This window comes from Theileria equi (assembly GCF_000342415.1).
Source record: "Theileria equi strain WA chromosome 4 map unlocalized gcontig_1105316255033, whole genome shotgun sequence".
Taxonomy (NCBI): Eukaryota; Apicomplexa; class Aconoidasida; order Piroplasmida; family Theileriidae; genus Theileria; species Theileria equi.
The window spans coordinates 791,018-817,697 of NW_004668228.1; the positions used below are offsets into that span (position 1 = coordinate 791,018).

At 38.9% G+C, this 26,680-nt stretch overlaps 12 protein-coding genes across 12 annotated transcripts, besides 3 other annotated features; 8 read left to right on the forward strand and 4 right to left on the reverse strand.

Moving 5' to 3' along the window:
- Window positions 1-4: 4 nt before the first annotated feature.
- Window positions 5-929, forward strand: BEWA_015430 (conserved hypothetical protein; the record flags this gene model as incomplete). The annotated part of the gene is made up of 3 exons (XM_004832377.1): window positions 5-233; window positions 269-615; window positions 648-929. 3 exons carry the CDS (start codon window positions 5-7, stop codon window positions 927-929), a joined length of 858 nt encoding a protein of 285 aa, XP_004832434.1.
- A 332-nt stretch (window positions 930-1,261) lies between these two features.
- Window positions 1,262-2,450, reverse strand: BEWA_015440 (ATP binding protein family member protein). Its single transcript, XM_004832378.1, has 2 exons — window positions 2,180-2,450; window positions 1,262-2,134 (listed from the first exon to the last, which is right to left on the reverse strand). The coding sequence occupies exons 1-2, from the start codon at window positions 2,364-2,366 to the stop codon at window positions 1,338-1,340; spliced, it is 984 nt and encodes a 327-aa protein (XP_004832435.1). The 5' UTR covers window positions 2,367-2,450; the 3' UTR covers window positions 1,262-1,337.
- Window positions 2,451-2,931: 481 nt separating this feature from the next.
- On the forward strand, window positions 2,932-4,371 carry BEWA_015450 (conserved hypothetical protein). Its single transcript, XM_004832379.1, has one exon. The coding sequence runs from the start codon at window positions 3,227-3,229 to the stop codon at window positions 4,358-4,360; it is 1,134 nt and encodes a 377-aa protein (XP_004832436.1). The 5' UTR covers window positions 2,932-3,226; the 3' UTR covers window positions 4,361-4,371.
- A 28-nt stretch (window positions 4,372-4,399) lies between these two features.
- On the reverse strand, window positions 4,400-7,013 carry BEWA_015460 (DEAD box ATP-dependent RNA helicase family member protein; the record flags this gene model as incomplete). Its single annotated transcript, XM_004832380.1, has 1 exon — window positions 4,400-7,013. The coding sequence occupies one exon, from the start codon at window positions 7,011-7,013 to the stop codon at window positions 5,130-5,132; it is 1,884 nt and encodes a 627-aa protein (XP_004832437.1). The 3' UTR covers window positions 4,400-5,129.
- A 100-nt stretch (window positions 7,014-7,113) lies between these two features.
- BEWA_015470 (conserved hypothetical protein) lies at window positions 7,114-8,854 on the forward strand (the record flags this gene model as incomplete). Its single annotated transcript, XM_004832381.1, has 5 exons — window positions 7,114-7,254; window positions 7,296-7,429; window positions 7,465-7,769; window positions 7,804-8,063; window positions 8,099-8,854. The coding sequence occupies 5 exons, from the start codon at window positions 7,114-7,116 to the stop codon at window positions 8,852-8,854; spliced, it is 1,596 nt and encodes a 531-aa protein (XP_004832438.1).
- Window positions 8,855-8,864: 10 nt separating this feature from the next.
- Window positions 8,865-10,003, reverse strand: BEWA_015480 (conserved hypothetical protein; the record flags this gene model as incomplete). Its single annotated transcript, XM_004832382.1, has 3 exons — window positions 9,852-10,003; window positions 9,776-9,814; window positions 8,865-9,733 (listed from the first exon to the last, which is right to left on the reverse strand). Exons 1-3 carry the CDS (start codon window positions 9,886-9,888, stop codon window positions 8,865-8,867), a joined length of 945 nt encoding a protein of 314 aa, XP_004832439.1. The 5' UTR covers window positions 9,889-10,003.
- A 127-nt stretch (window positions 10,004-10,130) lies between these two features.
- BEWA_015490 (conserved hypothetical protein) lies at window positions 10,131-11,509 on the forward strand (the record flags this gene model as incomplete). The annotated part of the gene is made up of 2 exons (XM_004832383.1): window positions 10,131-10,336; window positions 10,371-11,509. Exons 1-2 carry the CDS (start codon window positions 10,219-10,221, stop codon window positions 11,507-11,509), a joined length of 1,257 nt encoding a protein of 418 aa, XP_004832440.1. The 5' UTR covers window positions 10,131-10,218.
- A 347-nt stretch (window positions 11,510-11,856) lies between these two features.
- BEWA_015500 (hypothetical protein) lies at window positions 11,857-13,407 on the forward strand (the record flags this gene model as incomplete). The annotated part of the gene is made up of 1 exon (XM_004832384.1): window positions 11,857-13,407. One exon carries the CDS (start codon window positions 11,857-11,859, stop codon window positions 13,405-13,407), a length of 1,551 nt encoding a protein of 516 aa, XP_004832441.1.
- Window positions 12,865-12,982: a sequence feature (GA-rich).
- Window positions 13,081-13,309: a sequence feature (GA-rich).
- Window positions 13,408-13,449: 42 nt separating the features above from the next.
- BEWA_015510 (conserved hypothetical protein) lies at window positions 13,450-14,961 on the forward strand (the record flags this gene model as incomplete). The annotated part of the gene is made up of 9 exons (XM_004832385.1): window positions 13,450-13,828; window positions 13,864-13,949; window positions 13,996-14,126; window positions 14,160-14,224; window positions 14,262-14,364; window positions 14,396-14,464; window positions 14,502-14,603; window positions 14,639-14,719; window positions 14,752-14,961. Exons 1-9 carry the CDS (start codon window positions 13,485-13,487, stop codon window positions 14,959-14,961), a joined length of 1,191 nt encoding a protein of 396 aa, XP_004832442.1. The 5' UTR covers window positions 13,450-13,484.
- A 36-nt stretch (window positions 14,962-14,997) lies between these two features.
- BEWA_015520 (conserved hypothetical protein) lies at window positions 14,998-16,710 on the reverse strand (the record flags this gene model as incomplete). Its single annotated transcript, XM_004832386.1, has 1 exon — window positions 14,998-16,710. One exon carries the CDS (start codon window positions 16,708-16,710, stop codon window positions 14,998-15,000), a length of 1,713 nt encoding a protein of 570 aa, XP_004832443.1.
- A 341-nt stretch (window positions 16,711-17,051) lies between these two features.
- On the forward strand, window positions 17,052-20,351 carry BEWA_015530 (conserved hypothetical protein; the record flags this gene model as incomplete). The annotated part of the gene is made up of 1 exon (XM_004832387.1): window positions 17,052-20,351. The coding sequence occupies one exon, from the start codon at window positions 17,052-17,054 to the stop codon at window positions 20,349-20,351; it is 3,300 nt and encodes a 1,099-aa protein (XP_004832444.1).
- Window positions 19,148-19,267: a sequence feature (GA-rich).
- A 457-nt stretch (window positions 20,352-20,808) lies between the features above and the next one.
- BEWA_015540 (hypothetical protein) lies at window positions 20,809-24,234 on the forward strand (the record flags this gene model as incomplete). The annotated part of the gene is made up of 1 exon (XM_004832388.1): window positions 20,809-24,234. One exon carries the CDS (start codon window positions 20,809-20,811, stop codon window positions 24,232-24,234), a length of 3,426 nt encoding a protein of 1,141 aa, XP_004832445.1.
- Between the last annotated feature and the right edge of the window lie 2,446 nt (window positions 24,235-26,680).

Consider the following 26,680-nt stretch of genomic DNA (forward strand, 5'->3'; position numbering starts at 1 on the left):
TAATATGTCAGTATCGCAATCGTCTATACGCTCCAGTCGCTTCTTTGCCGACTGCCAAAGCGCATCGGAAGGCTTCCTACACAAAAGTTGTCTAACACAGCAAAACAAAAGCAAGAAGAAGAAAAGGATTAAAATTACAGAAAATAAAGAGACTCTAAGTGTCATCCGAGGGCTAATATCATGCTGTCTCGGAAATCGACAAAGCACAGACCTCTCAAACATCTCTTTCATGGGTAATTACAGCCAATTGTGAATGTTATACATCTAGGTTATGACTTGGGTGATGTGTTCGAGGATGCTAGCACGGTGGACACCGTTTCGGAACTAGAGTCTTTGCCTTCCTCGAGAAAAGCAACTGTATATCTACACATGCATGCTCATGCTATTCCACAGGCAACTTGGGCTATTGAACCATCGAGGAAATTCAAATCAGCTGAGATAAAACTCCCAGAAGCTAGATGGCTGCTCCTATCATGGGCATCGAGAATAATAAGAGGAGATTCTGTCAACAAATCACTCCTCAATTCACTTGTCTCCGAGTGCACAAGCAAGCATAAAAAGGTCGAATTCATGTCAAACACTATCATCAAAACATTTCCTGGTCTAGAACTTGCGGTATGTTCATCTTGGTGATTAAAATTTGCCAGGAGGAAATACAAGAAATGGGCGCAATGGATTTCTCGGTAGCCATTGACACAATGATGATCACATTGAATGACTATGTTGGAATCGACAAAAATACATTTTTGTTCATTGTAAAGAAGGAGTGTTGCTACGGAGTATATCATATCCACAGAGGTAATAGAAATTATACCCAAAATGTGTTAATAGGGGCGTGCAAGGATCTTATAATTTTCGAAATACAACTCTTTGAAAAAAACGGCATCTACTACTTTTCTCGCATGTTATCATTCAACGGGTTTGTTTAGTTACAGCACACAAAATGTATAGAGTGGATAAGATGAAAGAGTACCTAGTCCAAAGCAGATCTCTACAAGTATGTCTAACTCGGTTCCATAACGTCTATAGGTTCCATCGAGGCTGTCCTTTTATTTTTTCAACTTCAAGAGAATTCCACATAATTGGTTAAACGAAAATATTCCGAGTCAAAATGAGTATAGCACCCTAGAAAAGGGTACACGTTCCACAAACGCATATAAAAATGTACAGCTGAAAAAATAGGAGATGTTTCCAGAATTCAACTAAAAGAAGCTATAGGTCATTTTTTACATTCTGTAAACATGAATAACAGATCCAAAATGCGATGTTAAACAAATTTATCGTCATGCAAAAATGATTGCAAACATGAATTCGTAATGCTTCTGGTGTTTTACCATCTAAATAGTATCTGAAAGGTCAAATTTCGCAGATGGTTCAGCTTCTTCTCCGTACTGCAGGGCAACATCTGTAGCAACCAAAATCTGTTCGAGTGAAAGCTCATCGTTTATGTTCAAAGGAAGAAATCCAACCAAATCGAAATCCTCCAACAGGGATGCAAACGCAGTGTTTAACCTCCTATACGTTGGTGGTAAGTGAGCATCTAATGCTTCCACCAAGTCGTCTGCGCTCTTATTGATTGAAGTACAAAGAGTGCCATAATTCATATCTTCACAATCCTCACCAGACATTATAGACTTTTGAAAGTTTAAATGGTGTTTTGAAAGCCCAAATGTGCTGCTAGTAACATCTGCAAATGGTTTTAGGTTAATATTCCCTGTAGTATCCGCATCATAGAGCAGATCGCACTTTGATAAAATGTTTATATGTGGCATTTCCAAATTAACCATTGCTGCAAGACCAGCCAATGACCCAGAAATGAGCTTGGACGGATCAGTCATAAAGCTTACATCAAGCAAGAATACTGCAAGGGCATTTATTCCTAATCTTTGTAAAAGCTGTGTTATCCTCTTTACATAAGGAATGTGTATAAAAAGCTCAATTTGACCGGGAGTATCAAATAGTAGATATGCTTCATCACCATAAGTCTCTTCAATCTGTTCTGCCAACCATTCTATATTTTCGCCAAGGAGCTCGGCACTGCGGACGAGCGCTCCATTTGGTCCCAATTCTTCCTCTTCTACAACTGCTCCAATATCCACAAAATCACGTATATCGGTATCGAATGGGTTAATCTCTGCAATATTTTATGTAAGTGTGAATTAAAGACGAATAAACGAACCTTCCTTCTTCTGTCCCGGTTTCTTTGACTTTTTTTCATGATCAAAGACGATACCTTCCTCTGTAGCAGGATCCAGGTTGATGATATGGCAAACACGTTTGCAAGCCGACAGATATTCCTGGAACATCTTACAGTATGTGGTCTTACCGCTGCCAGCAGGACCCAGTACTATCTGTGCGTATCTCATTGTTTCACAACTTCAAAATATCTACTATACATTTGCAAGAGCTTTTTGCCCTAACAGATTCTATTCATCATGATAATTTACAATAAGGAACATCCACACCCGGAAACGTCTACTACCACATGTACCAAATCTGGTGACAGCTTCAAGTCGCAAATATCAATGCACGTGAAACTTATTTGCGCTGTATCGTCATGTTAATCACAAAAATGAAATGTAACGCTCTGAAAACATCAATGGGCCAACCGGAACCGCAAGGGTTGCCTTCTATTACATTCCCGGCAAATTTCTCTAAATAAAATAAGAGAGAGGAAAATTCCTCGCTGTAATGCATCATAAAGTTGAGAAACGCGCGGATAAATGGCAACGTAGGAACACATTTGCCTCCAAAGTGTAGGATCTGTTCACACGAACTTGTGGACCTTGTAAAAGAGAAATTTGTGATCATTCAGAAATTCCTACTGTCTGTTGCAACGGAATATGAAAAGCGTAAGTTTTGCTCTTATGACACGCACTCGCCCGATGTCGTTGCAGCCCTCTAACGCTTTTGCCTCTTGATACCCTGCTCTTTTATTTGAAATTGTTTAGTAGATAATCTCTTGATAAGGTATTGATATACCAAAAATCTACCACCTTATCTTCACGTCGATTGACCTAGTACCCGCAGGTAGTGATTTGTACCAAAGGTAGGATTATTCGAGTCTTTTTTTTACCAAACGATCGATAGGAATCGTGTGCTGTTGCTCAATATAGCATTAAATCTTGCAGATGTACGACATATTATCGATATAATCCACAGGAGTCTCGTTTACATTCATTTGAATATAAAACCTAGTTGTCGTAATAGAAAGGTGTATTTTAAAATGGCAAGAACAGATTTCAAAAAGGAAGGTCCAAAAGGCCAGAAAAAGGAGGAAATCAAGTACCCATGCTCCCCAAGAAGCCAGAAATGGATCGGAAATTTGTTGCCAGTCTTGGAGAGCTACAACTACAACTACTCTGAGATCATACAGTTGGTTAGAAACTGTGACTATAATGCAGACAAGATTCAAGAAGAGGTCGAACGTATAATGGAAATGAATATCGGTCACGAACAAGGAGAATGGGAAGTTGTTAGGCCAAGCAGAGGGGGAGCCTCAAGCTCACACTCTGGCAGCCGTGAACCCAAAAAGGGTCCAAAGAATCAGGAACAGTTTAAGGGCAAGCAAAGGCCCGAAAGGAGACGTAATGTTCCTGTGGCTGCCCCTCAACAACCGCCACAGGTGCAGAAACCACCAAAGGAGGAGAAAGAACCAACTGTTGTAGTACCGACTCCTGTACAAGAAATTTCTGTGGAAGAATCTGTTCCTCGCAAATCTCTCTTTACCTCGTGGGCATCACTTTTGAAATCTGAAGAAAAGGTTACAGTAGAAGAGCCAAAACTGGTTCCTGAAGAACCTAAAGTTGAAGCACCGGTCAAGAAGGAACCTGTCAAAAAATCGCCTGTTGTAAAGCCTGCTGTAGTCTTACCAAAGGAAATCAACTTTGGAAGCGATGCTAGTCTCATGTTTGGCTGTCTTGAGGAGGACAATCCCTGGAGCAAGCCCAGTGTATGGCAAGATCAAGTAACACACTGGCAACCAAATAGGGTTGGCCATGTTAAAATGAATAGAAACGGTCGTGTACAAGACCCTATCCCCGGAGAGAACCTGTCTGGTGGACATTGGCAAGGGTCTTACTATGAAAGGTTCAACAAGCAACAACTTGTCTACACTTATAGCGAGGAGACTGACAAACAAAAATCATTCCAAATGCCAGAATCTTCTGCTCAATACCCACAAAAGGAACGCGATCCCGTCAATGGTGTCTATTTTAATTACCCGTACGCCAATGATCGCCTTCAAAACCCACCCGGTTTGGTTGGATACTACACAACTCCACAGCCTTATTACGGATTTAATGGTACCAATAACGCCAACTCGACAAACAACATTAGCTCGTCTATGTGGCAAAACTAATATTTTAATTGCACGATTCATTCTTAGACACTATACATGAGACTGCCACCGCTTGAGCCGTCCTTTGGCTCCAGGGATCTCAACCTTGAAGTTGATGGAATTAAAATCCTCTCGTCCCAAATCTCTGTCACATGGGCATCTGCAACGCTCAGCTCCAAGGGCTTTACACACGATGATCTTCTACTCCTTGCACGCAGTCTTTCTAGAAGCGAATGTTCACATTCTTCCGTCAAAATTTTATTGCTAGAACCCCTTTCAATGTGTAAAATATACTCTAACGGGAAAATACTCGTCATGGGAGCACTAACAGAATCTCAAGCATACAGAAATATCGCAAAAATCGTACACAAGATCCGCTATCGCACAAAATGGGAAGTACTATTCCCAAAAAGGGAACTCATTGACGTGGATGGTCTAAAATGGAAATACTCTGCCGACGAGAACATCCTCAAGGTCAAGGACGCAATCAAGACCTTCAAGATCGATCACCTCTTTTGTAAAGTTGTACTTGAAGGAGAATTAGACTTGGAAAGTCTCTATGATGAAGGAAAGCGAACAACGGACAAAATCATGATGCTACCCTCAGGGTCACTAAGGCTACAAGTCGACCTTCCAGAAACAGATGAACCTGAAATTGAACCACAACAAGTCGAAGGATCGTACTGGGATGCAGCACTTGAAATAGAACGAGAACTAGAAGCAGAATTAGAGAAAATTGGAACAAGAAAAAATCGCACAAGCACATGTATCATATACAAAAGCGGAAAAATTAACATTCTTGGTTGCACTTCAAGGGAACAGATTGAATTTGCATTTCAGCAACTTTTGAAAATCCTTTTGCAGAAATGCCTCCCTGAAGAACACGCGATCTGAAACCAGAATATGCAAGCACTGCTGCTTGTAACTGCGTTTTTTCTATGGAATCGTATTTTACAGCCAATCCAGGCGCATTCAACAGATGCAATCTTGCGGCAAATTGTTTGCTCACAGAAAACTCATTACTACAACCAAATGATTTTATAATCTCATTCACAAGGCTAGGAGTTTGCCAGCGCTGAAACTTTAGTCGATCTGCATTATTACAATAATAGCCAAGAAGTGATCTATACATTAATTCACAAGATGCAAGATAGCTTGGGGAATTTACCCATTTTGTATCAATTTTGTGGCACTTGTATATGAGGGTATCTGCACGTCTAGTTTTTATATCACAATTGTGTTGAGATGCTTCATGCAAGATGTGTGTATCCAAATCATGCAAAAGAAGTAAATTGTACCCACTTTTTTTGTCTGATTCGTGATAGAAAGAACAACCAATCCTATCAGAGAGAACATCCACAGAACGAGCAGCTCCCACTTGAATAACAGCCTCAACATGTGGAAACGATAATCCTACAGAGACAACGTCTGTTGCAAACAGTATGCCATTCTGACAGGATGAAAATAAGTCAACCACAAACCTCCTCTTTTCAAGGGAAAGGTGCCCATGCAAAGCATAAAACTGCTTGCCAGTATCACAATGTATCTCCATTATATGCTTGAAAAATATATAGCAAAATTGTGCCATTTTCACCGTAGGAAATATCACTATCACTTTATCGTGTTCCAAGATTGCGGAAAGTAGAGTGGTTGTAAAATCTATGGGTTTATACAAAATATATTCACATTTGACATCCTTGTCTACATAGACCTGGCGTATTTTACAATGATCTAGAACCTTTAAACGATTTTTCTCAACCCTTTCTTCCAGTTCCGTTTTTTCTCTAGGTATCAGAGTATGAACTTCAAAATCCTCCGGAATAGGCGTGCCACTTCTTTGCGGCCCCGGAATGTGTTGAGTTATCGGTACATTCTTGTACTCTGGGCAGAATGATATTACTCTAAAATTAACACGCAGAAATCTCGACGCAAACTGCCGTAGTTTATCCTCATTTCTTGGTGCCAAAACAATGATCTGGATATTCTCCGGTAACAAATTCCTTATCTTTACTGCAAAGATGGAAGATTTTTCGTGCAAAATCCTATTCGCTTCATCAATAACCAATGTGCGAACATTATTAAATATAACTGGTTGCTTAAGTAGTAACCTATATGCAGACAGTGGTGTGGAATAAATCACATTTGCGTTTGATATATCCGATAGATCTTCATTATTCGCCAGAGTTTTGTAGTATAATGGCTGCACATTCGCTACATCTTTCAGAGCTCCTGATGCAATTCTAGTCCCTCGTAGTATTAGATCCAAAGTAGGGACCAGAACGAGGATCTTCTGTTTCTCAGTGCAATCTAACTGTCCATGGCGATATTTCAAAACTTCTGGCAGAATATACGATATAGTCTTTCCACTATTAGGTGGAGATGCGATAAAAAGGTCTGAACCTCCCAGTTGAGGTCTTAAAGTCGATAGTTGGAAACCGTTTGGGTAAATTGGTTTCCCATTTAGCATTATCCGACATCTCTTGAACCTTCGTCTGAATAATAGCTTATTCCTGCTTACGATATTGCGATCCAATACTGGATTTAACTGGATAACGGAAGATCCCCAAACTTTGACATTAGACGGAAACGATCGTACGTATCTCGATAGCAAAAGACTAAGTTCATGTTCTCTTGTACATAGCCCATTCCTTAATAGTTGAAGCTTTCGCATCATTCAAAACGGTACACACCAGAGCTGTGCATAATTAAAATGAAGTGATAGAGGGGAGGTGGTCCACAACTCATTTACCTTTATCTGTAAAACACTACCCACTATGTTAACAAGTGCGATTTTAGAGCATCTAGTTAGATCGTCCGGGCCTATTATCCATAAAAGTGGCGCTCGTGTCAGAAGATTTTCGAGTTCTGGTGATAAGTTCAGGAAATTCAATGAAGGGACTGTAGAAAGGCTACCGGTTTGTTTATTCATGAAAAAATGCGGATAAAATCCATATAGTTTGGCCAAAACTACTTTGAATGGGTAGAAGCTGACTATCTGGATGCTCCCCTAGACATTCACACAAAAACCGCCGCTGAGTCCCCTTTACTCTCCCGCAATAATGTAGGAATGGGATTTTTGGTGTTAAACAGGTATGTTTCTCAATAGTTGGTCAGAGATTGTACAGCAAATATTCCGGGATATCGCAAATAAATGGGCTATACAGGAGACTAGCCGACCTGGAGACAAACGTCTACAAGAGATTTGTTCTCGTTACAAGTATGACCAGGAAAACGTTTAGTCTCGGATTGAATCCTTCAGAAATTTTCATGTTTCTAGGATCAATGCAGAAGTTGTTAGCCAAAAACACAACCACTCTCTATGAACCAGTTGTAAATGCGTTGAGAAACTACCTTTATAACTTAGCTGACTTATCATATCTTATATTCAGCTACAAAAAACCGCTATTAGTTTATGCTAACGGGTCAACTGGTTTGTTTTGTCCTAAAATGACATTTACGTGCAGCTGGATATGGAATGTGTTTGGCTTCACTTTCAAACATGAGTGCTTGCTACCATCATAGCAAATTCAGATATAGTGGATATAATTTTGGGATGCCTCCACTTGGCGGTTTATCATATGTTCTTGGTCGTCTAGATGGTTGCATTGGTGAATACTTGGCGTTGACAGGAGAAGAAATTTCAGGAACTGATCTGATTTATTCTGGGTTAATCGAAAGATTCATATCTCCTGATGCAATAAAGGTGTTGCAAATAACCTCAGATGTTTGTTTTATTAATCAAATTATACTTTAAAATAGAGACTAATGGACCTGCCGGAAAGGGAGACGTATCTCCATTTACGAGAACACTTTCTTCCTGTAAAGAATAGTTACTCACTACATCGCTATGAACCTCTTATTATGGAGCATTTCAGTAAAAGTTCAATCGAGGAAATTAAAGAGAGTCTGTCTGCTGGTGCAGACAAATCTATTACTAAAAGTTGCAATCTGGCGGAGGGTCAAGTTAAAGATTGGGAAAATAAAACCCTTGAATCAATAAAAAAAAATACTGACAAATATGCAAATGTAAGCCTTAGCATCTTTGTATTTATTTTTCTGCAGGGAACTCTCAAACTAATTAAAAGAGTGAAAAGAAACACTTCATATCTACTGGAAAAATATGCACGTCATATCCATGCACCACTAGATACACCTCCAGATTATGGCTTAGATATGAGACACGCGCTGGAAAAACCGCTTCACGATGCAATTATGGAGGAAGTGTTAACAGATGCAATAAATGAAGAAATTGATGCGTTCTGCGATATCACTTCAAAAATATTGGGGAAAAATATACACTTGAAAACAAGTAATAAATGGCAACCATTTGAAAGGTCTGGCTTTGCGATTTCATCTGTACCTGGTCTAAAAAAATTGCATCCAGATTATAACCCCAAAACTGGTTGCGAATATGATAAAAAAATGATGGAAAGACAGGTAGAAAGATGGAGTGATACTTTCCTTCAAAAGGAACTGCTAATGATGAAGAGAATAATAGAAACTTATAGTAATTAAAATGTAGTAATTATAACGTGTCTTTTTTTACATCGTCATCATCCGACCTACCTGAGGAGCTTGATTTATCACATTCCGTGAAATCAATCTCCTGGTAGTTCTTTGAGAGTTGTGTGCTGGGACTCATGGGGATCTCTTCATTATCTTCAGCTGTCTGATTCAGCTGAAAATCAACCATGGATGGAGGCAAATATGGCTCTTCTACGCTGGTAGATTGTGTAAGAGTTAATGCAGGATTTGCCAATGGTGTAATCTCTGGTGGTGGAGCCACTGAAAGATCAATTGTCTCAACAGGTTCCTCAACCCCTTCGTCTATACTAGGAACACTCCAAATTGATTTCACATAGGGAATTCTGTGTATATATCCCTTTGCTAAATCACAACCTAGTGTGCCTGGGCCTCCCCAGTTCTCTGTAGGTCTTATAACAGTCTTTCTTACAGTTTCTGTTATTGAATTATAAACCATTAAAGTTACATCTTCATCGACATGATTTGCCACATGAATTCTTACACAATCTAGATCCAGAAACAGTTGTAGATTTGTACCAAGTAAATAATCTGTAACTGGCATTAGACCAGCTTTACTAGCTGGTGAGCCGTCGTAAACGTTTACAACGTGCACACCCTCATCCATTGATGTGAATTCGGAAAACTTTACTGTCAATCCCAAAAGGCCAACACCCTCCCATTTTTGTGGAATCATAGTAACAGAACGTATACTCTTCTTCCTGGCGTTGTAAATCGTCAAAGTGACCTCCTTATTTTCTTGGCTCGCTATATAGGAGGTGAAGAGTCTGAGTGTATCATCAGAATCGTCATTATAAACGTTTCCATCTGCTTCCAAGATGTAATCGAAAAAGAGTTCTATCCCGGCCAATTCTGTGTGATAGTATATGGCGGTCATCCGTACACAAAACATACCTCCTGGTCCATTTGGGTAGACTCTGTGGACACGAAGACCTAAAATAGACGGATATAAACGTTTAAAATGTCGTACCTCCTGTGGCGGTGCCTTTGGAAGAATTTGCTCCCATTACGCCTTAGTTTATAATCTCAATGTTCATACTAGGAAAAGTGTGGAGCTGCGCACAATCATAGGGGTCTGCTTGAAAAATTAAGATACACCCGTGAATTGATGCACGAATCGACAAAAAATGGAACTGTGCGGATATACTCCTCCAAAATCGCCTCAGTGCTGTTAGCCCTTGGCACCACAGGTTAGACACTCGAGGAGAAGGAAAAATCAAATTGTTGACACAAAGTCTCCAGCATTTTTATATATAACTTAAAACTTCAATGTGTACTGTTTTATCGCATAATATACCTCTCAGTCGCTTTTGATATTCCACATACATCAGTCAACAATGTCTTCCACCCAAGTTTATGAACCAGAAGAATCAAGATTCGCTCCAGACCTCAACCTTTTTGGCGATGAAACTGACGGAGAAGACGATGTGTACCGAGCTGATCAATTTGTAGGAGGTAAGTCAATCTTTGGGATATAACTCGTTTTTAGAGGTACACCCACCTCAGGTTCCAAGAAGGAAAACGTCCAAAGCGAATTTGCTCTCTCTGGGGAACTTTTGGAGTGGAAATGATAAAGATCCTTTGGAACCCAAAGAACCAAAGAATCACCTCTGGGATTTTCTGGTTTATAGCAACCTTAGAGAATCATACTCTGGAAATTACGCCACTGGAGTTAGGTTTCTTGAATCAGAACTAAAGGTGGCTATAAATAAAACACGTGCAGCTCTACTAAGTGAGATTTTAGATTCCGATGAAAATGCCATGTCTACCTCGTCCGTGGAACTCGCGTTTGACAAATACATTGTCCAAGTTCTTAAACGTCTAAGGATTCTTATCTATAGAGACAAGACGATATTCAAGTCTCTACATGACTCTACACCTCGTCATAGCTCAGCGGTTTCGGTCGTTGAAAAATTTATAGAGTCACATCCAGAGGTTATAAAACTACGCAACAAGATTTACACTTTTCGTGAATCAAAAAACAAACTTATAAAAGGGGCTTTGGAGCCCTTGTTACGATCTGTAGATCAACTACGAACAAAAATGCTTGCAGAAATGTATGATCCCAGCTCCCCAATTTTGAAACGATTCAACATAACAAGATTTCTAAAACACATGGATAAGATAAGCTCAAGGGCCGATTTCTTTGGAGAATACAGATTCCATCTGCTAAAGACATACTTTAATAACAAAGATGAGCTGGATGAGTACATTAACACCCAAGTTACATTTGGTATATCGGACGACATGGTTAACGATTTCTCAAAATTCGTCAATACTTTCACTCCAGATCTTGAAGAACCGTTCCACGAAACCAGAGATGTTGTTCAGGAGAGCTATGAACACGCTAGCGTAGACGAAAACCTGGACGAAATGTACAACTTTATGAATGGAACTGCCCCTGATCACTTGATAGGAACAGCTGAAGAACCCCCAGTAGAGGAAATAATAACAGAACCTAGTGTTCCAGAACAACCAGAAGAGGAAAAAGTAGCGGAGGATGAACTTAAGTTGCTGGAAGAAGCAAGGAGAAAGGCTGCAGAAATTTTGAGGTTCGTTTTCCAGTTTCATAACACCATCTACAGGTTAAAACGATTGCAACGTATGCAATCTATAGAAAGCGTATAATTTTAAGCAAATGTTACCATAGATCTACAAATAGGTGTGAAAATGTGCCGTGGATCTTTGTCGATCCAAGGAGAAAGGTACTATCTGGTATATTTTCCGGGTAAATTACGGAAAATTTCCAAATCTAAGAACACATGTCAAAATGTGATCTAATAGTTTAGTATTTATTATACATGTATATTGTCAAATTACGTTAAACGTAAACATATTTACATTTTTGCATAACCTTGAGTATTAAAGCAGGCGATATTCCTGTTTTCATAATTCCAATTACGACATTCAACTGGTGGTAATACAATCAAAGTCGACTTTTAGATATAATCTAAAAGGGATAGTGGCATTAAACAATGAAGATAAGCTCTGTGTTATCGCTGCTTTCTGTAGGAAGTTTAGCCGTCCTTGCCAAAACCAAGGACGGGATTACCCTAACCGGAATCGATCTCGATGAGCCCAAGCATATTAACAAGTGTGAAGATGGCAAGTGCCAAGAAAACGTTACATGTCCATGTGCAAATGACCATAAGCAAGAGTTAGTAGAAGATGTGGCAGATGCAGAACCAAAGGACGATGTACCTAAAAATATAACAGTTCCTAAGAAGGATTCAAGCAAAGAACAAGGTGATCTCTCACCAGAAGCCCTTAAAGAGTTATCCGTACTTAACACCCTCATCAAAGATGATGAAAAGGAGATTACTCCTGAAGAAGTTGTATCTGTTGATAAGAGAGGAGAACTCGATGTTATCAAGGAATCTCCAAATGTTCCCCAAGAAGACAAGGAGCCGGAACAAGATGAAGAAGAAGAAGATTCTGGAAACTTGGAGTCTGAACCAGAACCAAAAGAACCAAAGCACCAAACAAGGTCAGAATCACATAGATATAAGCACGTACATGAGTATGAATACTTGCGCATAAGTGACATGAATAGTGAACCAGTTGAAAAGGTGAAGCATAGAGAGTATAAGATTAAACCAAATGGCGAAATCGAGGATATTATAAGATCAGATAAAGAAGAAACAAAAACAGTAGAGCATAGCACTCCAAAGGACGATAAGATACCCACTCCCACTGACGAGGTAACTGAAACACCTGAGGATGATGAAGCATCTGACGACGAAAGTAACAGTGGCAATAGTGTTAATGATTTTGTTTCAGCACTAAAAAGCGCTGTTCCGGCATTGAACACTACTGACGATGTAGAGTTAAAAAAGGATGCAAAGGATCTTCTTTCACAGCCATTCAACATAAAGGAGGTGCTGGATGCCGTTCCAACTGAGAGATCAGGGAACTCCCCTACAGCTAAAAATGCTCAAGACGGAGATGTTTCCGAGGGAGGCGCATTGAGAGGACTCAAGTCTAAGAAGAGGAAAAGCAAAAAGGCCAAAAAATCCAAGAGTAAAAGCAAGAAAGCTAAGAAGAACAATAAGAAAAACAAGAAGGATAAGAAAGAGAAAAAGGACAAGAAGAGAAAGGAGATCAGAACTAAACTAGAAGCACTTAGGGAGCAAGAAGATAGGCTACAGGAACAGCTAGAACAAGAAAAGGAAAGGATCAGAAATGCAGAGGGACTCGAGGAAAAGGAGAAGAGTGAAGAAAAGAGATTAGAAAGGGAACTGGAAAGATGCAGGAAGAATATTGAAAAGCTTGAAAAGAAGCAAAAGAAGGAAGAAAGGAAAGAGAGACAGAGGCTAGGAAAGGAGAAAAAGAAGGAACTTAGGAGGGAAAGGAAGAGACTAGAGAGAGAAGAAAAGAAAATCTTGGATGAAGAAGACGAAGAAGAGGAACTAAAAAATAGAAGGAAAAACGATTTAGATGACGATGAGGGACAAAACGGACGGGACTTTCCAAATTTTGACGATGACTCTGATCAGGATTGTGAAGATGGCTCATGTGACTCATAAATGAGGCTTATGATGCAAATTAAAGAATCACTTTATATTTTTAGGGGAATTTGCCCTTTACCCATTCATAATGTGGAATGGCTCTCACGGATTTCTCCGTGTGTTTTATTCTGGTAATTCTTGTACCATATTTCTTCATAGATGAGACTAGTATTTATGTAAAGTGCAAAAATATAAACTTTAATAGACGAGGGAAAGATATTTTTGCAGTTTCTTCAAAATGTGCGCCCCTTTACGGAGATTCTTTGCAGAATCTCTCATTCCTAAGTTCAAACTTGGCAAGTTCCGGACTTGTACGCAATTTCCACGAAATTAAGATGTCTTCCAATTCAGAGGATGCTGAATCTGTGAAGGATCTTGTGGAGCGCAGCAACGCCAGGGCTGGCATAGGAGGAGACAAAGTCGATGAAGACAAACCCAGGTATTTTACATAATTTCCACGCAATTAACATACAGAAAATCCAACTCTCCGGATGTAAGAGTCTACGCGCCAAGAATAATCTCCAAAAAAGTCAAGAGCAGATACAAATTCAGACCAACAAGTATGTCATTCGCACCGAAATTGTTGTCTAATGCGCAAACGTGTAGGAATGCAAGGAATAAAACTGCATGATGAATCGTCATTCAACACAGTTTCAATGATGAAGATAAATGGAGGTTCTATACGGGGTCGAAAACTCTGTTGTCCACCCGTATACATCCGTCCCATGATGTCTAGGGTATCTTTGTATTTTTGAAATAACATGAACTAGGTAAAAGGCGCTTTATTCTCATCCCTTCAACATATTGGCATGTTCTCTCCGGATCGAGAGTGCAGGTATATTGTGGCAATCACCGTATATGCATAAATACAGTGTAATTGATCTGTTTTGTGGCACTGGCTCTGTAGGATTAGAGGCTCTCTCCTATGGAGCAACCAACTGCACTTTTGTAGACATATCAATGGAATGTTGCAAGGTAAGGTATCCTCTTATTTATCTCTGTGCAGGCCACTTCAATAAATGCTGGACACTGTGGTTTCAAGGACAAGTCTAGGGTATTAAGAGCGGATGCAATGGTATATAAATCTCCATTATTTATAATGATAATGACAGGAATCAATAACATCACCGTGGTTACACTCAATTAACCAAAAGTTTGATCTCCTCATAGCTTGTCCACCATACCAAGAGGTCATATACTCTGAATTAATAGAGGTTAGATTGAGTATTTCCACGTTAAAACTGTTCAGAAGATCGCAAACAGTACTATTTTAAATAAGAATGCCGCCGTAGTAATAGAATATCCCAAAGAAATCAACTTCTTACCACAGGTAAATTTACATTTGCGATAAACAAGGTGTAGAATGTTGGAGACGGAAAACTTCTAGGGATAAAAAATCGCAGATATGGACGCACGATCCTTGCAGTTTATCTCTATACTCCCTCAGAAAATCGCATGGAACTTGTAGAGTCCGCAGCGAAGGAGTTCGTACCAACAACATACAGCAGGAAGAGACTCAAAATAGAAGGATTCATCAAAAAGAGAGGGGAGGAAGACCCATTTATAATGTAGTTTAAATATCTATCAAGTACTACAAATAGTTTATAATTAGGTCCATCCTAAAAAATTTGAAAATAATGCGATTCCAATAAAGCAGAGCAAAACGTTTTGCAAAAGTAGGAAAAACGCTACCATTATTTCAATGTCCAATTTGCAAAGACTCTCCCATTTCCAGTGGTTAATATGACGTATCCTTTCCACAATAATCGCAAAGTGCAAATGATAGGCAATTAAACAGAGAGTTTGTCTCATTAACACATTTGTGTGACCATAGAATAAAAAAGTAAAAAGGGTTGATAATAAATGCAACACTAGTCCAACCTCTGGATGAGAAAGTAAAGAGACTAGAAGCGTGATTTTTGAGCATAAACCTCCAGTTTTCCCATCTTGCCCCAATCTATAGTCATAGAGTTTCCTGTATAGTTCCCTGACAAAGTTCTTGTACCTAATCAAGCAGAATACACAAATCATAATTGTTCCTCCAGTGTATAAAAGCATATGGAGCCGTACCGGATTCCTCAAGATCCAGAATAGAGCGAGGTTCCAGTATTCCTTTTGTACATGTTTATATATGTTTGGAAATCTCGAGTTGCACCAGCTTCTATGCTCTGTTGGTAGGGAAGCCCTTCCCAAAAACCTTTTTATTCCACCTTTAGTAAGTGCTGCCCGCAGAAATTTAGGGAAGCTCAAAAGTTTTATATCATCCAAAGGTGTTACTAGGCAATATACAACGTATCCATAAAACTGCAGGCAAATAAGTGGCAATGCAAGCGTAGCGGCATAAAATGCTGCCTTTATCCAATGAAAAATTGCTGCGATAACAAAATATAGTTTACTGCTTCTTTCATTCCTTTCGGTCCACATTGGTTTATAATGTTCCATTAAAATGTTAAATTTAGACAACAGTGGGCACGTCCTGAGAGTATGAAAGAATAGAGGAATCGCTAACATGATACCATTTGATCTTAGAAAACAACATAAAAAAAATAGAAAGACAGCCGCGATTTCTAAAATGTACTTTTGTAGTGTGTATAAAAAACTAGAGTATTCTTTACTGTAAAATATTTCTTCAGCCTCAAATAAGCATAATATGGCAAGGAAAGAAAAGAGTGAAAAGACGCTCTCGGTGTATAGAGCACTTGCGTGAATTGCTGCAGGGCAGATGTTATATAGTATACTTGCTAGATATGAAATTCTTTCAATTTTTTTAAATTTCACTTCTTCATATACTCCTGTCCAACGTATTCCGGTGTCAAAATATCCATCTCCCAGATCGTTTAAACATTTTCGCCTGAGTAGCAATTTCCAGCACAAGAGATATATTAGAACTGCAGATATTATTGCAGATACATTTGTGATTAAAAGACCGGCTATTGCTATATACATGAATTTAGGTAGCTCTGTTCCATCGTTAAAAAAGCCTTTATCAATGAGAAATTTGTGACATAACCCAAGACATTTTCCTGCTAAATTAGACAAATATGGAAGAAGTGGGAAGAATGCTGTGGAATCCTCAGTTCCATATACTAAATCATCTGTAGAATATTTGAGAAAGCGCTCGGCATCCCAGCTGAGAAATGGCAGTAACTTTATCCAAAGCTTAAATTTATAGCCTTTGAAAAAGTCGTCCTGCTCATTTTTATCCAAAAATCCCATGAGGGTTGTATAAGGATACGTTGTATTGCCGTATACTACATTTTTACTTTGTAATTCAATCTTATCCAGCGGAACCACTTCCTCATGTGATTCATCCTTTGCCATTTTAGGCCTCAAAGTTACATAAATCTTGCCATTATCAAGCTTGGGAGGATCAATCCAGGAATTTTCAGAGATGAAAATCGCAAATGAGATCACGAATAATCTCAGTACCACGGATGTGCAAAGTGCCCGAGCTAGGCGTTTCCTAGGTTTAACAAACGCACCTGTACTTGTGTCTTTCATGTGAATAAGACAAAATGTAACGCACAGGCCAACTAGAGTTAATGAATTTATTAACTGATCGATATCCACACAACACCATTGGCTTCATCTCTCACCCAGAGGGTTTCTAAGGTTGAATTTTGTAGCATATCGGATACATACTTTGTGAATATGTTGTCCTGATGTCCAAATTTGACGAGAAGCGTTTTTTGTCCTGCTTTGAGCAGCTAACGGAATTTGATGCCGAAAAGCGGAAGGAATCCATCAACAAAATACTCTTAGACATAGAAACCGGAGATAAAGCCACAAAGAATAAAGAAGATGAGTGGAGAGTTGGCCCATTATCCACAAATAGAGAGTATAAATACAAATATGCACTTAAGGATAATATTCTACTGCAATACACCATTGATAGGCTTTTGAAAGGTATAAGATCCAAAAGGAAGAACTCGAGGATCGGATTTACTGTAGCCTTACTCTCCGTTCTTAGGGTACATATCGATAACGTCGATCCAGGAGCAGTAGCGAAAGCTATTTTGGAGTATACCAATACAAAAGAATGTGTTCCGTCAGAGGTTAAGGATGCCCTATGCGGAAGGCTGTTCGGAATTGCTATTTTACAAAGGGTAGGATACTTTTCTCTGCCTCAGTGCGTAGAGTATTTGTCTGAAATTTGTCAAAGCGTATGGGAAGTTTATGATTATAAGATATACTTCCAGGATGCCGCATCGATTCTGCAATTTCTGATCGCTAGAGATGTTTATACCGCCACAAAGGATGCTGAAGTATCACTTAGTCATGTTAAAGACCGTATTTCTGATCTTTTTGATGAGGCAAATGTAGATAAAACACTCAAAGATGAAGGTGTATTATCTTGCCCTTTAATGAGCTTGTACGCACTTTTGCACAAGTATATATATAACGGAGATTCCTCTCTCGCTGTAATATCCCAATCTCCTGCATCTCAGCAAAATCTACCGATATCCCTTCGCTATGTTTCATGTATACCAAGGTATCATCCCGTTGTACCTTCCTTCTTTCACATTCTTATTGAGTCTGCGGATATTCAGAGGGTTTGTATTTCCATAGACACTCTTTTTGAATCCACGGTACAAAATGCATTCACTGCCTTTAGACTCTACGCGGTACTCCTCAGTAAAATTGGCTACAAGGTTATTGAGCATAGCAGGGCATACATACAAGCAATAATGAAATATAATCATGCTTCAAGGGATCACCCACTAAAAATTATTGTATCACATACTCTGCATCTACTATGTGGAATATTTAGCAAGGAGGCTTCAAAACAAGAATATGCTCTCCAAGATCACGAAATATACGGATATATACAAGCACAAATGATTGATTTTAAACAAATGTTTGATCCAGAACAACATGGGAGAAGAGTTAATATGGATATTGATGATGGATCCAGAATATCTTGTATAATGCATATAGGTGAATCTTGTAATTTTTCAATGGGCTCTTTTTCCACATTTCAGAAGGTCATTGATACTATTTTGAGGAACTCGGATGTAACAAAGGTCTATCCATATTTCAAGGCTGAATTTTGCACCGTTGAGGCATCTGAGGCACCTACTGGTGAGAGTAGCAATTCTAAGGTTTCATGGATGTTTGCAGTTCTTCAACTATGTGTGGCTTCTCACGGAGATCCCGCTCTTCGCCTCAAAATGTTAGGGGATTTCGCAAAGCTATGTCTAAACTGTACTGCTGATTTACTTCCAGCGCGCACAAATTCTGTGATAACCCAACTAGCAAGGATTCTAGAAACATGTTTTAAAACAAAATCATTTAAAACTGAAGAAACAGTTCACAATGTAACATCAATATATCTAGAAGTTGGAAAAGCTACAGATAAAACTGGTGAATTAATATTTGATCGTCTTTACAACATGTCCGTAAAGATGGATATGACGAATCTAAGATTATGTGTGTTATCATTGGCGCTTTTGCTGAAGATGCGACATCTGAAATCTCAACAAAATGAAGTTATTGAGGAGTTTGCAGAAGCTCTATGTGAAGCAGTTCAAGATTTGGGTGATGTAAGGTTACAATCCGCTACACTTTCCGCGATTATTACCGATGATCACTCACCGGATTTTGGACTATTTCACACTATTGCAAAGGAAATTTGGAGGCAACTTTCAGGTACTCTAAGTCTAGATGTACAAAAGATACTTGTAAAAAACGCAGTTCTGTATGATATTGATGAGGATGAAGATGATGACACAAGCGAGGAATCTGAAAGTGAAGATTCAGAATCAGAAAAGGATCAAGAAGAGTCTGAAGACGACGAAAAAAGTGACGAATCTGAGGAAGAGGAAGAAGACGATGATGAAGATGAAAAGGATGAAGAACAAGAAGATGAGGGTGAAGACTCAGATATTGAGCTAAAGACGCTTTCTTCTGTAGTTGATGAACTTTTAACTGTGGAGTCAGGATATTCCAAAGTGCGCATGGAGAGACGCCGTCTTATGCAAGAGTTAACGCCAGATTCTCTAAGAATGAAAATACGATATCTGGATCTCCTTCAAGCACACTTTGAGGGGAAATCACACGATGTTTTCAGCATGAAGTCTATGGTCAGGCTTTTGAACTCCTACGTTAAATCAGTTGTTATGCAAGAAAAGGATCTAAAAAAGGGCATGAAGGAAGTTTTAGTTTCTTATTCAAACAAGGTAGCAAAACTTATAAAGGGTGGGCCAAAAACATCTACTGAAAGTCCATCTGATGAACTGCGCCAATTAATAATAGACCTGCAGACAAACATTATAAAAACGCTGCAAACAACTAGGAAGGTGCTTGATGTTACACTTGACACATTTATTCACCTGTGTAGAATGGAGAAAGCTATATTTGGTGACACCCTATCTTCTACGTCTGTGATTTACATGGGACTTTTATCCTCTGTCTTTACAAAAAAATGCAAAATTGGTACAAGATTCTTTGTCACACTTTCAAGGCGTCTTCCGTCAGTATTTGAGGGCATTGATCTACTTAAGATCACTTCAGAATGTCGCGTAGACTTTGTACAATCAGAGGTTCTCCAAATCGCTGAAAAAACACTGGAGTATGTTTCAGGAGACGCTCTAAAGAAACACATGGAAACCTACAATCTAGATAGCGAATTCTCCGGTGTTGATGTTGAGGCATTTTCATCTCCAGGAAAGACAACCGAACGGTTCATTCATCTTCTTGATATCTTGTCCACAAAAGCTAGTGAGGAAAGCAAGAATGGAAAATCTAATGAAAGAGGTTTATCACTTCAATTGATCAAGAGCCTAGCAAGAGTGGCGGTTTTAGTTGTTAAACGCATATCGACTTCCAAGAATCCAAAGCTCTTGGGTAATTTGAAGGAAAAAATCCAGAATCTTACAAAAGCAGTAGAATCTTCTGATCCAAAGCGCAGAAAGCTTGTGCAGCCATTCAATGCAGTTATAAAGGAAATCAATAAACTGTAAAGGCAATGTCTATTTTCGCCGTATAACAAGTCCTTAAGATATATAAAGCGTATAGTTGGTGATATCTGGTACTCGTAAACGAACAGTTTTGGAGAGTTTTAGATGGATCATTGACCAAAGACAAGTACCCTCCACATATTTGTGCTATTTAATCCTTGATCATTACTTGTGCTCAAATTCATCTAACCATTCTGCCGTATTGAGCACATTATCCGCACGTACTTTTCGTTTGCTCTGCCCTCTGTCGACCTCCATTTCCAGAATGTGCACAGTTTTCAGAAGTACCATTTTCAAAAAAATGTGTTTTGAGTCATAATTTCGCACTTCCCGGTATCCTGATTGGAAAATATGCCATTTGAGGTCGCAAATGGTTTGTGTCACTTATGTAGGTGCCCTGTCCTGGTAAAGACGCACACATTTCACTATTGATATATCAAACGCATAAAAATCTCTATAAATGGATTCAGCAACCAATTCTATCTTCAATTCCGTGCGGAACTGCCCCTGCATCTCAAGGTATGATAAGGGAGAAGTAGACGTGGATAATGACGACTATTTTGATGTTTACAACGCTAATAAGGATGAGGAAAGGTTAAAGGATGACTGGCGGTGGTTAAGTATTCGATGTGAACGAAGGTTGAATGAAAAACTTACTTCTTGCCTCTCGAATAGACTTCATAGACTCCCTTCAGCATATAAAGAGAGTACAGCAACACCAGAGGACTTTGCTAGTTTTGTTCCTCGGATTATTAGGGAATATGCTTGCTCCATTGACGAACAGGTGCTGGAATCTGGCACCTTTCAAATCCAAGCTACATCGCCATTGACACAGATACGAACATCAATAGTACCCTCCGTGGACTTGACACCAATATTCGAAGGGTATGCACCAGTCGTATTCTGTGACGTTAGTGGATTCACTTCTCTGGCCGAAGCTGTTGAAGACTCTGGAGATCCAGATGCCGCTGCCACTTTGGGTAAATGTCTGAATGAATTTTTTGATCCACTCATTAGCATAATATATCACTGGGGAGGCGATATAATGAAGTTCTCCGGAGATGCAGTCTTAGCGGTATGGAAAGGACACGACTTGTCAAACGAACAAATGTCTCTTCTAGCATTAAAATGTTGTCACGAACTGCACAAAGTATTACATGAGTTCCCATCTGGGATTGATGGAAGAACATTATCGATGCATATCGGAGCATCCTTTGGAAAAATATCAATTTTTAACGTTGGAGGTGTGATGAACCACTGGGAATATGTAATATCCGGCATACCTCTAAGGGAAATTGCAATCGCAGAACCTCTGGCTGAATCTGGAGAAACTGTCATTTCAGCTTCTATTTTAAAATGTGCAGAAACAGAAGTGGAAGTTACACCAATAGATGGTAATACGGAGTATTATGTACTCAAATCCGTGAAGCCACTATCAAATGTATTAGGTATGAATTACGGAGAATTTGTATATGCTAATGAACATGATCTCAATCGTTCAAGGTATACAACATTTTGTATGACAGAATCGATATCTAATGACGAATTAACACCAAAAACAAACATGCACAGTGATATTTCTGGAGAATCAACTCATACCACTCTGCAAGATATGCGTACTTTATCATATATGGATTACGGTGCAGATTTGGATGTCAGGACCAGTCACGTTCCTATATTTGGAAGATATATGCCAGAATATATCTATAATAGGCTTATTTCGGGCTATAATATCTTTCATAATGAAATGCGCAACCTTACAACAATTTTTGTATCCGTAACCAACTTTGATATTTCATCACTAAATGGAAGAGATGTGGCACAGCAAATCATGGTAGTATGTCAAAAGGCTACATATGCTGTTGAAGGTGTTGTAAATAAGCTTCTAGTGGATGACAAAGGTCTAATGATCCTTATTTTCATGGGATTCCCTCCATATTACCATGTTGATGATCCCGTTCGCTCTGTTTTCGTGGCATTCAAAATAGCAAGTAGTTGTAAAAGATTAGGTCTTGATGTGGGCATTGGAATATCAACCGGAAGGGTGTGGTGTGGAACTCTGGGCAATGATTTGCGCAAAGAATATACTGCACTTGGAGATCATGTTAATCTCTCTTGCAGATTAATGAGCATGGGAATCAAACGTTCATATGAGGCAGCTAAAAACGATAGTGAAAACGTCAAAAAGTTCACACATCCGATATTTGTAGATGAAAACACTTACTTAATAGCTCAGAGCTCCCTAGGGTTTGAATACGTCGATCGTATAAAGTTGAAGGGTAAAGACAAACTAGTGAATATTTACACACCAACTGGGAAAGTAGTTCGAGGAAAAGAGAGACTTAAATCTCCCCTGGAAAGTTGGAAGAGTTGGAAAATGTATAAGGAGGTTAGTGACAAACTAGACCAATATGAATTATTACGATATGGCGGTATTATGACCATTTTTGGAAACGAAGGAAGCGAAATGCAAGCCTACCTAAAGAGAAAACTTGATCCCTATATTCCCACGATTTCTGTATCGACTATAAGGGATTCTGAAATATCAATAGCTACTGATTCCAAAACTATCTGGAAATCACTATGTACCGAACTTGTGGATAAATGGGCATCCAGTGAGCATAGAAGGAAAATGCTCACCCTTCATAATAGACAGTATTATAAAAGTCATAATTGTGTTTCTAAAAAGGGAGTAACAGCCCTTGTGAAGGAACTCTTGGATCCATCCCTCCATTGGAACATGGGAGTAATCAGCCATTTGATTGATGGCCTTGAGAGTGAATCAACAATAGCCCTAATAAAGGGGTTGTCCAACAAATACAAGAGAGCTAGCAGGCTTTCAAGTACCCTAAAAAACATATTGGGTATGCATGAAAATGCTGATTCTGAAATGGAAGCCACATTTGATGACTCCAAAACATCTTCATTTTCCGATGCAGAAATTGCTCTTCTTGAGAGGTCTCTTTTGGATGAACCAATTTCACCATTCATATTGTCAATGATACAGGGATTTTTAATGCACGAAAAGCTATGTATAATTTTAAACATGCAGAGAGGAACATCGGTTGAGTATACAATAGATGATGAATCATGGAATATAGTTTTAGATTTAGCAAGGCTTGCAACTGACGTACGAAAACAGGTAGAGGCAAATTGTGGATCTACTATGCCTATCATATTCATTCTTATCGCACCAAATGCCTATTTTTTAAGGGCCAAAGACCTCCTGGAAATCGCTAAAGAGCGCAATTCTGTGGTGAAAATGAAACGTTTAAACAAAGAGGAGACAGGAGAATTAATTTCTCACTGTCTAAATGTTGCAGATATACCAGACGAACTAGTCGAACATATTTACACTAATACTTCTGGAATGCCCCAATTTGTTTGTAAAAGCGTTCAGAGGCTTTTAGATGAAGGTCACATTAAAATTTCTACCGAAAACCAGGATGCATCAATGGAATGGTCTCCTGAGTATCTCATTTACTCCGAACCTGTAAAGGCAAGTGTATCTGTCAATCTAGAAAATGTTACGTTCATAGACGAGATGCGTTCATTTGCAATGACTAAAATTGACAGATTACAACCAAATGAACTTTTCATTGCAAAAGTTGCAAATATGCTGCCAGAACCATTTTCAGCAAAAAATCTGCTGGGAAGAAATCCAAAGATGTTAGATGATGCAGTTTTCATACAAATAGTTGAGTCACTTCTCAATTATGAAGTTCTAGAAATTGATGGCTCAGAGAATATGGATGTATCTTTGCATACAAAATTGAGCATTGACTCCTCTGTACAGTTTAAAATAGCGAATATGGCTATTAAAAGCGTAATTTCCGAACGAATTTTGGAAGATGAAAGGACATGGATCAAAGAACACTTTGTATAATCAACTAGTTGTAAATTATAACCCTCTATTGTGTCTATAGTGCACTAATCATACATAAGCTGTTCATCTTGAAAATATTGTGTGAGACCTTGATACTTATAGTAAAAATGATTCTTATCCATACTAATTTCATCAATTTTGTAGTATATGAATGCACAATTATGAACTGGGAGTGTTCACGGAGATAAACAGGAATATACAGTCACATACAAAACTACCAACTTTTAGAGACTAATTATCTGTGTTTTAATCCTTAAGATATCTACAAAGCTCTAGCAAAGTATCCATACAAAAATCAATTCATCGACAAATTATAAACCCCTTTGTGCCTCATACCTCTGGGACTATATAATGTTATTCAGAGTCTTATTCTCACAATATTTCAGAAAGATCAATCGCCCATGATTCTATTGGAGTGAATAAATTTTTGGTTAAAATGGGCACTAGTTTTTAATTCCAGTCCACACCAATCTCATTAAACAATTACTTCATGGGAAACTATGATAAATGCAAACATTGCAAAGGAACAACAGCTACTGTAGACCACCTTGCCACATGCTGTGAACATAAATTAGCCTTTGATTACACCAGACGACATAACGAAGACTGAAATGTGTATCTCTCCACCTGTGCCACATGTTCAATCTAACAAGGAGAGAACATTAAAGGATATGTGATGCAGGAGATACTCATGGGATGTTTATAAGACTCCTTGGAAACCTCTTGCATGCAAATTAGTCTAATGAGTTACTCCATAAATCGATAGAATCAGTGCTTCTAGAAGGTCTTAAGATCCCCAAAACCTACGGAAAATCCGTAGGATCTACAAGGGTAGGAACTAATAACGCAGATATAACACAACCCTTACACCTAGAGCAGATTAATTAGTTATTATGTATTGTTTGCTTACATAGTTGTCATAGCTAGTCAACATTCGTCCATACTGACCATCCTGCTCACACCAGTTGAGACATGAATGGATTGCTACTATGATGGTAACTATGGAAGGACGATAGGATAGTATGAATGAGGTTGTGGATGATGGAGAATCTGAGGAAGACTCTAAGGAATCTCATAATCCTACTTTCTTGGTTCCTCTACTACTAAACTTGAAGAACTAAAGGATGAATTGGCTGTTGTGGGTGCTAGTAAAGCTGAAGAGTCTACTGCTGGATACTCTACGGAATGTAATGCTAGCAGTAATGCTAGAGGACCCGAAAGACTTTATGCTAAAGTTAAAGAACCTGAAACAGTTGGATCTGAAGAACAAACTCTTAGTTCTTTTGGCCATACTTCTACTACTTCTTTTCATAGTGTCTCTAGTCACTTGCTGTATCTCAGGTATTCCAAATAACCTCTACCTCTCTCTGGTCATACTCTTTCCTTCCCTATGGTTCCTCAAGCTGCTGATTCTGCTGGTCCTGAAAGATTTTAGGGTCAGATTCAAGGTGGAGCCCGTAGAGACTGTCACTTCTGATCAAGGCACTTCTTAAGACCTTTTAGGGAAAATCTTTGGAGGTGGCGGTTCTTCAGTTCTGGGCACAGGTGGAGGCATTGGTGTATAATACTACGTCTGGTACAACTTCTTTCTAGATATTTTCTAGACACTAGAAACTACTCTTTAAACATCATGCTAAAAGTCAGCATTGTTCCATCGGTCTCCCTTCTTAGAGAGTCTGCAGTGGATATTCCGTAGGAATTTTAATGGACATCTACCAACAATGCTAGTACTGTTATTCGGGGTCTTGCTAACACTCCGTCAGAGTGTATATGTTTAATTAATGATACTTCCTTTACATTCATAGGTATGATAGATTGACATCTTTTCATCACAAAATCCTTTTCCTCCAAGAGATTCATACATGAACAGATTACAGAAGGACCCCTACCAGAGTAATAAGTAACTATTTGGACTCCTGAAGAGTGAGAAACTGCACTGTCTCAAGGAGTACACAATCCATATAGGACATACACTTATGCCAGTCTAATTAGCAGTAGAACAATCACGATTACGGATTACATCCTCCGAATTTACCACAACTTTATACCCTGGAATGGATAAAGTAATGTTTGGATATCGTACGGATGAAAATGGCGCACAGCAATTGTCTATTCTCTTCCCATGGTACACTATCAAGGTTACTCCGTTCATAGTCTACACTCTCCCATCAGAACAAATACAGGTAGCTATGATATTCCAAGTGTAAAGGCCTGTAGAACTGGAATTCTGTGGAGTTGTAAAAGGAGATGGTAAATGTACCGCCAAGATAGATCTGCACTGAGATACGCACAACGTGGTTGCTGATTCGCAACCACCTCTATTTGGAAGCTCATCATCTATCCACAGTCTATTCTATCAATATGTTCATGTTTGAACATGGCAGTAACCTTATACCGAGACTATTCTTTGTCTGACCAAACGGTGCCATCAGAGATGTGTAATAGT

Excerpts from the sequence above, each read along its gene's own strand:
- BEWA_015450 (XM_004832379.1), top strand. The coding sequence starts at position 3,227 with ATGGCAAGAACAGATTTCAAAAAGGAAGGTCCAAAAGGCCAGAAAAAG.
- BEWA_015440 (XM_004832378.1), bottom strand. The coding sequence starts at position 2,366 with ATGAGATACGCACAGATAGTACTGGGTCCTGCTGGCAGCGGTAAGACC. Across the intron at positions 2,135-2,179 it reads ACCGGGACAGAAGAAGGAAG|AGATTAACCCATTCGATACC; the intron begins GTTCGTTTATTC and ends AAAATATTGCAG.